This window comes from Labrus mixtus, chromosome 13, assembly GCF_963584025.1.
Source record: "Labrus mixtus chromosome 13, fLabMix1.1, whole genome shotgun sequence".
Classification (NCBI taxonomy): domain Eukaryota; kingdom Metazoa; phylum Chordata; class Actinopteri; order Labriformes; family Labridae; genus Labrus; species Labrus mixtus.
Genome location: NC_083624.1, coordinates 9,325,134 through 9,338,811, shown reverse-complemented (window position 1 = coordinate 9,338,811; position 13,678 = coordinate 9,325,134). Strand labels below are relative to the sequence as shown.

At 41.4% G+C, this 13,678-nt stretch overlaps 1 protein-coding gene across 3 annotated transcripts; it reads left to right on the top strand.

The window, feature by feature from the left end:
- Positions 1–2,579: 2,579 nt before the first annotated feature.
- Positions 2,580–12,791, top strand: rubcnl (rubicon like autophagy enhancer). 3 transcript variants are annotated; one of them, XM_061053575.1, is made up of 18 exons: positions 2,580–2,694; positions 4,697–4,786; positions 5,118–5,499; positions 6,082–6,278; positions 6,560–6,642; positions 7,214–7,356; positions 7,747–8,009; positions 8,190–8,235; positions 8,339–8,444; positions 8,782–8,918; positions 9,002–9,066; positions 9,407–9,446; positions 9,914–9,991; positions 10,117–10,237; positions 11,126–11,187; positions 11,577–11,730; positions 11,904–11,994; positions 12,630–12,791. In XM_061053575.1, exons 2-18 carry the CDS (start codon positions 4,705–4,707, stop codon positions 12,722–12,724), a joined length of 2,145 nt encoding a protein of 714 aa, XP_060909558.1. In that variant the 5' UTR covers positions 2,580–2,694; positions 4,697–4,704; the 3' UTR covers positions 12,725–12,791. The 3 variants fall into 3 exon arrangements, with proteins under 3 accessions (XP_060909558.1, XP_060909560.1, XP_060909559.1); XM_061053577.1 differs by lacking the exon at positions 2,580–2,694 and adding an exon at positions 3,198–4,577; XM_061053576.1 differs by lacking the exon at positions 2,580–2,694 and adding an exon at positions 7,507–7,536 and having other exon boundaries at positions 3,198–4,786; positions 7,214–7,326.
- Positions 12,792–13,678: the final 887 nt, after the last annotated feature.

Below are 13,678 nucleotides of genomic sequence, written 5' to 3'. Positions count from 1 at the left end.
GTCACCAAAGTCAACACAAAAAGAATATTTCTCACAAGAGCTTTAAACACGGAAACTGAAGTTTATTACTAAACTTTGCTCCTTGTTTTATATCTTTATATAGGCTACATTCTTTGATGATGCCTAAAATTTGTGGAGTTTGCCAGATTACGTCATGTACGATTATTTATGGATTTGATGATGTAATAATTCCAAACAAAGAACAAAACATGTGTTTAATAGTTTGATTGAAAGCAGGTGTGAGTTCAGCTCCGTCAGCAGAGAAAAAGCTGCTTCATGTTGCAGGTAAAAACCCTTATTTACAACCATCTGATCTCTGTGTGTGTGTGTGTGTGTGTGTGTGTGTGTGTGTGTGTGTGTGTGTGTGTGTGTGTGTGTGTGTGTGTGTGTGTGTGTGTGTGTGTGTGTGTGTGTGTGTGTGTGTGTGTGTGTGTGTGTGTGTGTGCGCTCAGTCAGCGGTTTATGTAAGCAGCCTGCCTCAGCAGATACACAGAGCTGATCTCTGATTACAGTCTGTGTGGGAACACGTTTGTTCTTTTAAACTTGGGAGACCTTTTTGGACACTGATGTAAAACACAATCAAAGGATTAAACTGATGTTAACTTTTATTCTAATCATATCATCACATGATAACTTGACTGAGTTTTCCAAAATGTAAAATTAATAACAATGGGAGGACTTCTACTTCCCTGGGTAGTGACTTTAAGGTCTGTATGTTTAATCTCACTTTAATTTATTATTATTATTAATAATAATAATAATAATAATAATAATAATAATAATAATAACTTTATTTATATAGCACCTTTTAAAAACACAGGTTTAGTGCTTTGACAAACAGCAAAAACAGGAAAGACATTTTACAAAGAAAACCTTGAAAACAATGTGTTCAGCACTAGTAGCAGCTTAGGCCTGAAATTGTTCCTTTAAAGGTCACATTTTATGCAAAAGACACTTCACAATGTTTCTCTAACACTAATATGTGTCTTTAGTCTGTCTACAAACCCCCCAATGATGAGAAAAGTCTATCATTTTGCCTGCTCTACTTTTCAGAAAATGTGTGCTCAAACAGGCCGTTTGGAGATTTTCCCTTCATGACATCACAAAGGGCAGTAACCCCTCCCCCAGGTGGGTGACACTCCCACAGCTAGGTGTTTGTTCTGCCCTCTGAGTCTGCCTTCTCACCGTAAATAATAGGACATGGAGCGAGAATGCCCGAGTACACCCAAGCCCTTCCAGGGAGGGGCGTGGTCAGATACAGCTCATTTACATTTAAAGGTACAGACACAGAAACAGCCTGTTCTGAGCAGGGCTGAAATAGAGGGGTTTATAGGCATGATCAAATACAGGATCAGAGTGGATTTAGAACAAGAAACTTCACAGACATGTTTCTGGGTGCTCTGAGACTTATTTAAACTTGTTGTAAAGGAGGATAATATGTGAGGGAGAAGTGAGATTAACCCTCTTCAGATTGCAGTTTGAAACATTATCCATAACGGAGTAATATTGGTGTCCTGGTCTGTAAATTCACATTGCATTATGGTGTTTAGGAAGCATGAGCCGCCGATGGCGGATCAAGGGTGGAACAACTTCAGTCCAAATAGCGAGTGTAAGAGCCAATACACAGAGGGCTGAGAGCGCAGTGGCAGAAAGTTGACGCCAAGGACTTTTTTTGTTCTTTAGATGCTGAGCGCTGAAAGTGCTGAGCTGCATCGGTTCTGTGTAAACAGGCACTTCCAGTATGAAATCTGATTTCAGTCTACAAAGGCCCTTGTAAATGTTAAACTGTGATCCAATGTTTAGTGGTGCTAAAGCATCTCAGTGGATTTGACAGTTTGGAGTGTAAATGTTAGATTGGAAGTCATCTACATAATTGATATAAGAAATCACTTTGAAGCTGTTTATTTTGTGGCCAAGTGGACATGGTACAAGGAAAACAGAACTGGGCCGAGGACGGAACCTTGGGGAACTCCACAGACCAGGGATTACTTAGAAGTCTGCACTTAGATTACTGCAGAGCCTGAACTTCTGCTACATTTTTCTCCTGTAATACATCTAAAACCAGAGTTGAGTTGTGAGTTATACTTCTTGTTTCTTCTCTGCTCGAAATAACTATTCTTCAGGCTCTCTTATTCTTCTGCAAACATGCACAGAGAGAAGAAAAAGAAGAAGAGGAAGAAGAAGTACTTTATTAGTATGAAGTGGACTAGTGAATTATGTAAAATATTTAAAAAGTGAAAAAAATAAAAACATGGTTGAGGCAAAATGAAACTTTTCGTCATTAAAATAGTTTCAGATTAAAGAGGAAGTGAGGAACAAAAACCATTGACTGGGCAAAAGTCTGAGGCTGACATTATATTTGTTGTTTCGGCAGTTTACACTTATTTCTTTAGAAATATTAATCCTAAAAAAAGCTAGCATTGGCCTCAGACTTTTGCACAGTATGTCTACTTTTGAGGACATTTCTGGTCTGGTTTCAGTGTAAATCACTTTATTAAAACCTTCATCTGTCTCTTACTATGATGCGTTTTTTTAAAGCAGAAAGCTGACAGCTCGGCCACATAGAGATGTAACATGTTTCTGTTGAAATGAGGAAGTGATAATAATCACACGCAGCACTTCCTGCTGCTTCCTGCTGCAGGTTTTTAATATGTCTATCAGTCACTTCAGCCTCTAATGGATGTTTCTTAAACGGTGAGTAACTTCTTTATTATTTTCATGTCTGTGTCTCATTCAGTGCTGCTCTCTCTTCTGTGGTCCCGCTCACTTTGATTTGAACTGAAACAGAAAAAGGTTCTTTGTTTTTATTGTGCACAATCAGAGCAGCTCTATGCCTACTCATGAAACCGTTTTCAAGTCAATCTGTTTTTAAAGACTCTATATTCAGTCTATCAATTCTTGTGTTGTCTGTAAATGTTAGAAATAATGACATACAAGGTTTATTTCCATATAATTTCTTTCACTACAGACCGTTTTGTTTTCATTCTTGTCTGTTTAACTGGATTTTTTCTTAGTATAGAGAGAACATTAAAGGCTGTATATCCAGTGAATAATGAAAGGGTTAAATAAAACTGATCTGAAGAATTAAAGAAGTGATCACAGCAGCAGAAGATCTGGGACTTGTTAAAAAAAAGGCAGTTTACAGGGTCATAGTTTAAAGTTTAATTTGTTGTCAGCACCGAGGTTGTCAAACTTTCCACTTCTTTGATACTCTTTGATACTTTGAGTTCTGCATCGATACAATCTCTGATTTATGATTGCGAGTATTGCAAAATACCAAATCAAACATCGCAGAACCACTGACAACATCCTGGTATCAATGTTGTTATAGATTTTACTGGAATCATATCACATCATTTAAATATCTGGTATCAAGATAACCTTAGTCTGCGTGATATTTTATACAGCGTTTTTTTAATCTTGTAATGTGAACAGTGTTTGACCAGGAATTACATTTAACCTCTAAAACAGAAATCAGGAGAAGAAAACGACCGAGCGGAGGTTATAATTCCCAGTCTTCATGAGTTTATATCATGTTTGTGACGTGACAAAAAAGTTTGATCAGATTTTAAACATCTATTTTCTCAAAGAAATACAAAAAAACCTGTCATTTAATCTTAAGGGGGACATATTATAAAAAATCTACTTCTACAGTGTGTTTGAACATATATTTGGATAACCTGAGTGTCTACAGACCCACAAAATGTGAAATAAACCCATCTAGTCCTTTGTTTGTGGTGCTTGATTCATGTTATATTTTGACCAAAGCACAGCACAGATGTTTCATTTAGACCACAGGGGACTGTTTGAAAAGGTGGGAAATGCGGATAATATGTCCTCTTTAACAAAGCTGACATCTGTATCAGCTAATCAAGAGTTAAATTTCACATCTTTATGGAAATATCAGATTTGCAGAGTGCAGCCTCGAGCAGGCAGTCTGCCAGACGTTGAGATTAAAAACCAAAAGCAGAAGTTTTAAACGAGGCCTCTCGATTCTGAAACAACCTGCAGGAGGAGGGCATGTGCGGTCTTTAGGTCACGTATTTACACTTCTTCAGCGAAAGAAAGCGTTTAAAATACTTCTCATGAGGGAAAATACTGGAAGAAATAAATAAACTTAAATTCTCTATAACTCACAATGACGCAGAGGAACGCACTTCCTGCCAAATGTCTGAAATAATCACTGAGTTGCTTCACACGGTGGAGCAGGAAGGGTTTAAAAATCGTGTAATAACTCAGATTTCTACAAGCTGGCAACTCCAAAAACATGAAGCAAAGTCATAAACCTGAAATGATTCTTTTAGTACATCACTTTTACAACATTATCTCTGACATACTTCCATATTCAGGCCCATGTTTGAGAGAGTTTAATTACTGCTTGTATTGCCCCCCCCGTGTGAATGAGAGGAGGAATCTTCAGACTTAGGACTTTGAGTTTTTATTGATCATAAAGCGTCATTGGGATCCTGATTAGCTCTCAAATCTGCTGTCACTAAGTCCGCCAGAGCTGAGAAAACTACAGTTCTACAAATCCACAAATCTCAAACCTCTTAAAAAAACAGGCCAGTTTAAAAGTGGTACTCTCATCTTGACAGTTTATTATTACTGGTATTTTAAGTAACACAGGAAGAACAGTTGCAGAAGAAAGGGTGCGCTGAAGTTGCCGTTGTTGGGAAACTTTTTTTCTCTTCTTCAGCTTCACAGATGGGAAGCTGCAGCCGGGACTCGCCATCCTCCCTCAGGAGACAACGATATGTCAGCTGGTGTGTGGACCCTGCAGAGACGGGTAAGATCCTCTGGACTCTAAACCAACAGCTGCACATCAGAACTCACTCTACAGCAGCTTCAGGGACTCCCCAGACTGCTGTTAATTCTGCTGTGCACACAGAGGCACCGGTAAAGATGATTAACATTAAAAAAAAAAAAAAAAACTTTAAGAAGCTCAGGTTCTTTGTGTGCATACTAAAAAATGTACAGAGGTGTCTGCATGCAACATGCTCCCTTTTCCCCTCAGTCTGTTTGTAGAGCAAACACCGTGAGGTTGGATGAATCTGTGCGCAATAGAAACAGCTGATGTACAGTTTTTTGAAAGGTCAATCTCTTCTTCGTCTTTTAAGGTTCTTCAGGAGAAATTCCTCTCCAAAACCATCTTATGGCTTTTTCAGGATCAGTCCCACGTCTCCTCCTGACTCCAGCAGACACCAGAGAAGCGTCTCCACATCAACACACACACCTGACTGTAACAAAGAGGACACACAAAGAGGTCTTCACACTCTCACGCCACTCCCTGGTAGACGCTGACTTGCTCGACATTGACCGATCGTCTTATAGTCACTCTGATGATGAAGGAATGAAAGGACACGAGGATGACTCGTCTCCTCGACATCCAGAGGACCAAAGCTTCCTACTCCTCCTCCGCAGGAGCAGTCCGGTCATCTCCAGACGACAACGACCCGTCTCCTGGCAAGGAGGAGGCACAGATAGCTTCAATCCATCGAGGTAAAAACAAGCAGACGCCTGAGTTAAATGATGATGATGACTTTTACATTTGATTAGGAAATTAAAGAAAAAAAAAAGAGAAAAGTCCTCCTCTGCAGCTTTAAAACACAGAAATGGTTGATCGTAAAGGGGCCTCAGAATGATCAGAAGGGAGGATGAACTGTGACTCATTCATGTTTTAGTTTTTGTCCAGTAGTAAGTGTCAGACTGCTGCAGACAGACTTCCAACAATATCGAGGAGAAAGTGTTACTGTCAGAGTTGACATATTTTAAAATAAAATTTTCAAGAAGACGTCTGATGTTGTCGCAATGAGGTGGTTAAAAGCTGGTTAAAATCAGGCCTCTTGACAGCAGGAGGGGACAGAGGGGTCTTAGTAGCATGCAGTGGGTTGGAATCAAAACCTCGTGCCTGTGCTGCGCGTCATCCCCTACTCTCTCCTCCAAACATTTCCTGCCTTATACATGTTTGAATGAGCAACTCAGGAAGATTTCAGGGTAAATTTTGGGTTCGTTTTGTCCCCTGCTTTAATCTGTGGATCTATATTTTACAATTCTTCATGTGTATGAAATAACGTCCTGTAGACCGGACTCTCTGGATCAGCGTCAGCCCGCGTCGGTCACCACTTTGGATGATCTGGACCTTCACTCGTCCTCACGCTGTGTTTCTGTCTCATCAAACCTGAGCGATGAACCTCGCCTTCGCTTCAGTGGACAGCAGGGATTGGCTGAGGAGCACAGAGGGCGGGGCCTCCTCAGATGTCAACCCCCTCACTCATCAGGTATGATAGAGGTTTGTGCAGGGGTGGCCTTAAGTTTGTGTGCACACACATGAATGAAGAGCATTTATTTACCCCTCCTGTCTGCACTAATCACGTCGACTTTTGAGTTTAAGCTTAAGCTTCATTCTTCAAGGACTTATATGTACGTCCAAAGTCCCAATTTAAAGCATTTGAAAAATTGCAAATAGTTCATTTGATTCAGTGTTGATTTCACTAAGGCTATACTCTATTTGCATGTGTGTGCGTGTGTGTGTGTGTGTGTGTGTGTGGCCTCTCTCTAGCCCATGTCAGCAGACAGAGAAGGAGCCGTGGTGTCCCAGAATTCTCTGCAGACCTCTTAAAGACCCACACTGAGCTGGAGAAGGTACACTACATGCTTAGAGATACAGTCGTGTTTTTCCCATCAAGTATGTTTCTGTTAGTTTTCCAAGTACCCTGGAAGCGGCAGCCTCCGGTGTTAAAAAATGAAGTCAATGCAAATGTGCAAAAGAAACTGCAGTTTGTCGAGTGTCCACTAGAGGTCGACTGCAAAAGTGAGTCAATCGCCATTAGGTCCCTTATTAAAATGTCCTCTTTGAGAGCAGAAAAAAAGCAGGTTTACAACCTAGTTACAAAATAGTTTTGGCCTCTATAGCTCTTTTTATAACTTAGCTTTTAAAATGATATAAAGCCAAAGAGTTTTTCATAAATTTGCTTAATTTGTGGAGTTGACTAGTAGCTGTTTCTCAGGAGCTTTAAGCCCCGCCTCAGCTCAGACTCATTGTCTGTTTCTAGATTGATCTAAGGTTGGGTACAGTCAGCCTTTCCAATATGGCGACCACCATCATAGGGCTTCATAACTCTTCTTCAGTAACCAAAGGATGACGTCACTGAGACTACGTTTATGATAATCATGATGATATCTTATCTTTTTTTTTTCTCATTACGGTTTGCAGGAGAATGCTCATTTCATCGTAGTGGACATGGTGCTGGAGGTGCTGGAGGGAGCGAAGTGGACGTTAATGATGGACACACACCAGAACACACAACAACACACACTCTGCCCGGCCTGCACACAACAACACACACTCTGTCAGGCCTGCACACAACAACACACACTCTGCCCGACCTGCACACAACAACACACACACTGCCCGGCCTGCACACAACAACACACACTCTGTCAGGCCTGCACACAACAACACACACACTGTCAGACCTGCACACAACAACACACACTCTGTCCGACCTGCACACAACAACACACACACTGTCAGACCTGCACACAACAACACACACTCTGCCCGACCTGCACACAACAACACACACACTGCCCGGCCTGCACACAACAACACACACTCTGTCAGGCCTGCACACAACAACACACACACTGTCAGACCTGCACACAACAACACACACTCTGTCCGACCTGCACACAACAACACACACACTGTCCGACCTGCACACAACAACACACACTCTGTCCGACCTGCACACAACAACACACAAGCTCTTCAGAGGATGAAACACCTCTCGAACAGACACAGAGCTCACACCACAGAAACACTGTTCGAGAGATTCTCGCGCACACACACTCCGATAAAAACATGCAGACATCCCATAGAAACACACACTCCTCCTACGCACACACACACAAACACACACAGGAGGAAGAGGAGGGAGTGGCGTATGAAGAGGCTAAACATCAACCAAAGACTTTCTCCATCCTCTCCAACGACAGTGGCTTTGAAGGTAGAGAACTTCTCACACCACGATTCACTTTGAATGGATTACATCTGTGCAGAGTGAAGGTGGAGAGCAGCTGTCTTCACCTTCACTCTGCACGGAGAGATGAGCTCTCATGCTCTCATATTTATTCTAAAAATACGAAATAATACAATAGTATTATAATTATAATGTGTTTTATTTCAGACTGTGGAGCTGACTCTCTGACCACACAAAGAGATTCTCTCAGAAAGTAGGTGAACACAAACACACTCACAAACTCAATGTAGCCTGACGTTTGTTATCTCATTCAGTGATCCCTGACTCTTTTTTTGTCTTTTTTTCCCATAATGCAGTGCAGAGGCTCTGGCTCAGCAGCTGGTGCTGGAGTTCAGGAGGAGCTGGCTTCCTTCAGACGGTCCCAGACGAGGACGGCAGAGCCTGCGGAGCTCCCTGCTGGAGGTCAGATCACAAACAGCTGACACATTGAAACAGATATAAAACTATTATCACTCAGGTTTCAAGCAATCCCGCCTCCCCTGTTTGACTCTAAAATGGGAGCATGATTAATAAATGAACATCACGCTGCATTGAAGAAGACTTTAAACTAGAGAGGAGGAAATAAATCCACCGACAGTGGGACTATCATTCACTTCTATAGAAACAGACTTCCCTTTGCCCCCTGCTGAACATAAGAAAGAATGCAGGCAGGTGTATTCAATGAAATGTTCTTAATTTTCTTAACATCAACAGTCTAAGGAGTCAAATGTGCCCTCCTCTCTGATTTTTTAATTCATAGTTACCTGGTGGAGCATGTGTGACGGTGGTCAGCAGCGGCCTGGCGGAGGAGATCAGACTGAGAACGAGGATGAGAGGATGTCTGAGCTGGGCTCCACCTCGAGTCCAGATCATCTACACGGTGCAGCCGAACCACAGGTCTACATCCCACTGATAGATAGATTGATAGATGGATGGATGGATAGATCGATAGATATGACAGGTTGTGTTCTCTCTTTCAGACGCAGTGACGTTGTCGCTCAGCAGAACTTTCTTTGTGCGGGTTGTGGAACAGAATTAGAGCACAGTGAGTATTTGATTTTAAAGAAGACGCTGTCCTGTAGACCCAGCTTTTGAGTCGTATGACGGACTTTGAAGTCTGGCCACATTTCAACTAGACCAAGGGTCGTTAGTCTTGCAGTATACTGCAGAGACGTCATTATTTGTATCTGAATCTGTTCAACCAAAAACATTATCAGGCTGGGATATTTAATGTGATGCTATCACAAGATGGTGCTAGTTTATCCATGTGATGGAGGTGGGATCGCAGGGTCATGTTTATGCTCCTCTAAAAGGCTGTGGACACGGATAATACGGTAACATCAAAATACTATTGTTTAACTTGGTTCTCCTCTCTCTGCCACCAGAGTACATAAAGAAACTGCGGTACTGTGAATACCTGGGCAGGTATGTCAAATTAAATGTTTAAATATTATATATTTCTAAAGAAAATGAATTACTTTCATGTTAATGAGTCTTTGATGCTACAATAAATGTTAAAATCTGCACGTTCAAATCAATATTTTAAAGCTCCTGTGAGGAACTTTTGGTTTGTGTGGATTTTGGCGCCCCCCTGTGGACACTTTTTTTACGCCTTCTTTTAGCTGATGTTGTCCTGTTCACATTTAAGTGTTGTTTTGTGAGGAAAAATCTCCTCCTGCTGTCTTTTAAGAGTCAAACGTATCCATCACTGTTTCTCCTCTGTGAAAATGTTAACAAAGTCTGTTTCTGAAGCGTGATGATAACCTCACCAAAACAAAAGACTATATTTAAAACCAATGAAGATATACATCATTTATGGGAAACTTTTAGAGGAACAAGACAAGATGCATTCTCCTGTTTGAATAAAGTTGAATATGTCATTTTATTTGCAGGTACTTCTGTGACTGCTGCCACAGTGGCTCTGAGGCTGTGATTCCTGCACGGGTTCTGACCCACTGGGACTTCAGCAGGTCGGACAAACATTCAGAAAGACTGCACTTTTCAGCTGAAATATAAAAAATAAACTCAGAAAATGAACGTCTACACTCTGTTATAAAATACTCTAATTTATTATAATATAATAATATAATAATAGGTTCCCTGTGAGTGATTTCTCCAAACAGCTGCTGGACTCAGTTTGGTTTCAGCCGCTGTTCGATCTGAGCTGTGTGGGTAAAAAACTCTACGGCCGAGTGAAGGAGCTCCGCAGGTTCAGGGTGAGTCAGACCTTCAGACTCCTTTAAGATGTCACCCTGTCTCTTCATGATATGTGTATATACTCTGGAGTCTGCGGACAAACACATTGATAACATTGCAGTTCTTATAAAACACGCTCAGTTATGACCAAAAAGACAAAACATTTTCACATATGCACTCCTGAAAATTCTTTGAAATTTCAGGGGGACTGCCTCTGAAATCTCTGAAGTCGGTTGTTCACACAGTGGGAGACTGTCCCTGTCAGGGTGGGGAGGGGTCTCAGTAGCTGGAACATGACATAAAAGTAACAACTGAGGTGAAAGTGGTAGACAAAGCAACAATGTCTGATGCTATGATGACAATATTTGCTCCTTTATTTATGCTACATGTGTGATAGAAACGTCATGGCCGCTGCTCGCTCACTGGTCGTGAATCTTCCTGAATATTTCCTGCTGTGTTCTCACATCGGCTCACCCCGACTTCACGCTGAAAGATTCACAAGGAGGCTAACAGGATAAAGAGGGGACTTAAAAATGTGTCTGTTTGTGCAGTTTACCCCGAAACATTCAGGAAGTTTCAGGAGTTTTGTGCATGTGTGGAAACACCGATACAGAATCACCTTGTTGAGTAATGGACGAGTCAAAGCGCTGATCCCGAAATGTCAGCAGCTGCAGAGTAAAGTTTCTTATTGGGACAAAAAGTTACAAACCCTACAGATATGATGAAGATGAATATAATATAATATAGCTTTGTCTTTTATTTAATAGTGCAATGGGTCACATTGGACAAATAAGTGTGGCCGCTGTTATGTGCAGGTTTGGTCACTTCAGTCAAGAGCTTTCATCGGCTTCCTTCATTTCATCTTTCCTTCCTTCCTTCCTTCCTTCCTTCCTTCCTCCTCTCCTCAGGAGCTCCAGGATCAGCTGCTTTGCATCAAGAAGCTGCTGAAGGCCTGCAGATTATCCAAACGGTAACAACAAACATTCACAACATGTATTTCATCAAATCATCTTTATTGGAGTGAATTAAAATATTCCTGTCAAATCGTTGGCAGGATAATAATAATGGAGTCGAATCTTGAGAGCAGCGAAGATTCTCATCCCTAAAATTTGATGAGGGGAAATTAAGGGAGTACTCTGTTATACAGAGTGTGAACTACTGTGAAGAATTCAAATTCAATACAAAAGACTTTACAGTGGCAGCATTATTAATAATAATCAGCTCTCAATAAAAATGATACCTGTGAAATACTCGCTGACCACCAGAGGGCAACACAGACAGGTTAAAGCTTAATAGAGCTATGTGTGTGTGTGTGTGTGTGTGTGTGTGTGTGTGTGTGTGTGTGTGTGTGTGTCTCAGGGTGATGACAGAGTTTGAACAGCTTCCTGCCCACCTGACTGAGCAGCCTCACCTGTTCTCCATGGACGACCTGCTGAGAGTGAAGAAGGGTCAGCTCGTGTCTCAGGCCCAGGCCGTGCTGAACTCTGCCATCGGTCATGTAGAAAACTGTCAGGTCAGATAAAAAGTGGAATAACCCTCACTGTTTTCACTCTATCTGGAAAATATACACTACACTACACAAAATATACAATAAGATCCATTAAAGTATAAAATAAGAGACTAACTTCAGGATGATTTTTTATGCATTGACTGTGGAATCTAACTTTTCTCTTTGTCCGCACACAGCTGTGTCTGGCCCGAGGTTTCATCTGTGAGTTCTGCAGAGAAAAAGACGTCATCTTCCCTTTTCAGACCGACATGTGTAGGCGCTGTCCAGGTACGTTCTGAGCACTCATTATTTTACAATTTAATGATTTCTCTTCTTGGTTTATACTTTAACCTTTGGATAAACATCAAGTCATATGACACCCATGACTAAAATTCAGGAAAGACAAAATCTACATCTATCTGCATGTTGCTGCAAAATAGTGAATCATAAAAGCTCATGCTTTTAAAAAAAACGCAGGCTTAAGCATGAGATTTGAGGACATCAGAGACAAACGGGAAACACACCCGGCAGACAGAGAACAACATTACAACATTAGCTTTTATCAAGAGTTGTATTTGTGTAAACTGCTAGCCCCTTAGCAGTACACATGAATGGTGGCAAATTAGCGAGGCAAGCAGTGTGTACACAATGCAGATAAGGTGAGGCCTTTGAGTATCTGTGTTTACATTTTTTGTTTCTTGTTAAGCATTTTTTAATCTACAGTATATACACATTTGTGGATTTAATTATGTAGGTTTTCACAATGGTAATATCTCAAAAGGTTAATGAGCTGCATGTTTGGGAAAGACTCTACGTTTCATCCACAGTGTTGGAAACAAAACTTAAAAACAGACACAACATTTGTAGTTGTACTATTAAAAGTGCAGAAATACTCTTTTAATATTGCTTTTTTTATTTTACAGTGTGCAGGGCCTGCTTTCACAAACGTTGTTTTGTGGAGAAGAAGTGTCCAAAATGCGCTCGGATCCAATCACGGAAAAAACGTATGGACAGATAGATGAAGAGTGACCTATTACCAGCTGCAGCAGTTGCACCTTCATCATTACACAGACCACAAATTCAGTATTATACTGGGCTCTGTGTGCCCACAGTATTTTGGCCTCACAGGAGCCCGGCTGCAGGATCTGAAGAGGCAGAGGCCTTCGGACGAGAACACAGGGAACTCTCAAACTCTGGTTTAAATCTTATCTTTCTGGGAGGGCTGTTGCCTGTGGGGTTCCTCAAGGATCACTTCTTGGCCCATACCTCTTTACTCACAGGCTCCCCCTCGGCCACGTTATCAGCAGGCATCGAATTCAACTCCATTGCTATGCCGATGACACTCAACTATACATCAAACCCATGCCCCATCCATGCGCCCACACTACCTCAAGGACCTGCTCACCCAATAAACTGCCACAAGAATCCACCAACACCAACTGTCTCCATCTTCCCAGGCCTTAGCTGCAAACTATGGGGGACTAGGTATTCTACTCCGACTCTTCACAGCTGCCCTATCTGGACCACCTGAGGACACCACAGACATTTGAGACATAAAAAAAAAGGACCTTCTAAAAAAAAGCTTTTGCGTTGTTCTGCCTGCTCCTACTTGTTTTTATGCTCAAGCTCCTAGACTACCGCTGGCCCCTTTTTGATGATTTTATTATTTATCCATCTTAATACTTCTCTTCTTGTTTTTCTACTCTCAATGTTTCTAAACGTCTGCCTGCTCTTCCTTGGTTCAGCAGGTGACGCCGTGAAGTGTGATTAATTTAGTTTTTCTTACATTTTATTTTACCGTATAATGCTCCTGTCACAAGGTCACAAGGTTACAGATTCAATGAAATGGAATAAAACGGCATATTGGCAGTTAACATGACGCAAAGACGGTGCTGTTTTCTAAAGTTTTCACTCTGAACATATTCTCAAACCTTTTTGTTTTCAGGCACCCAAAACGTTGTTATCAGTAAAC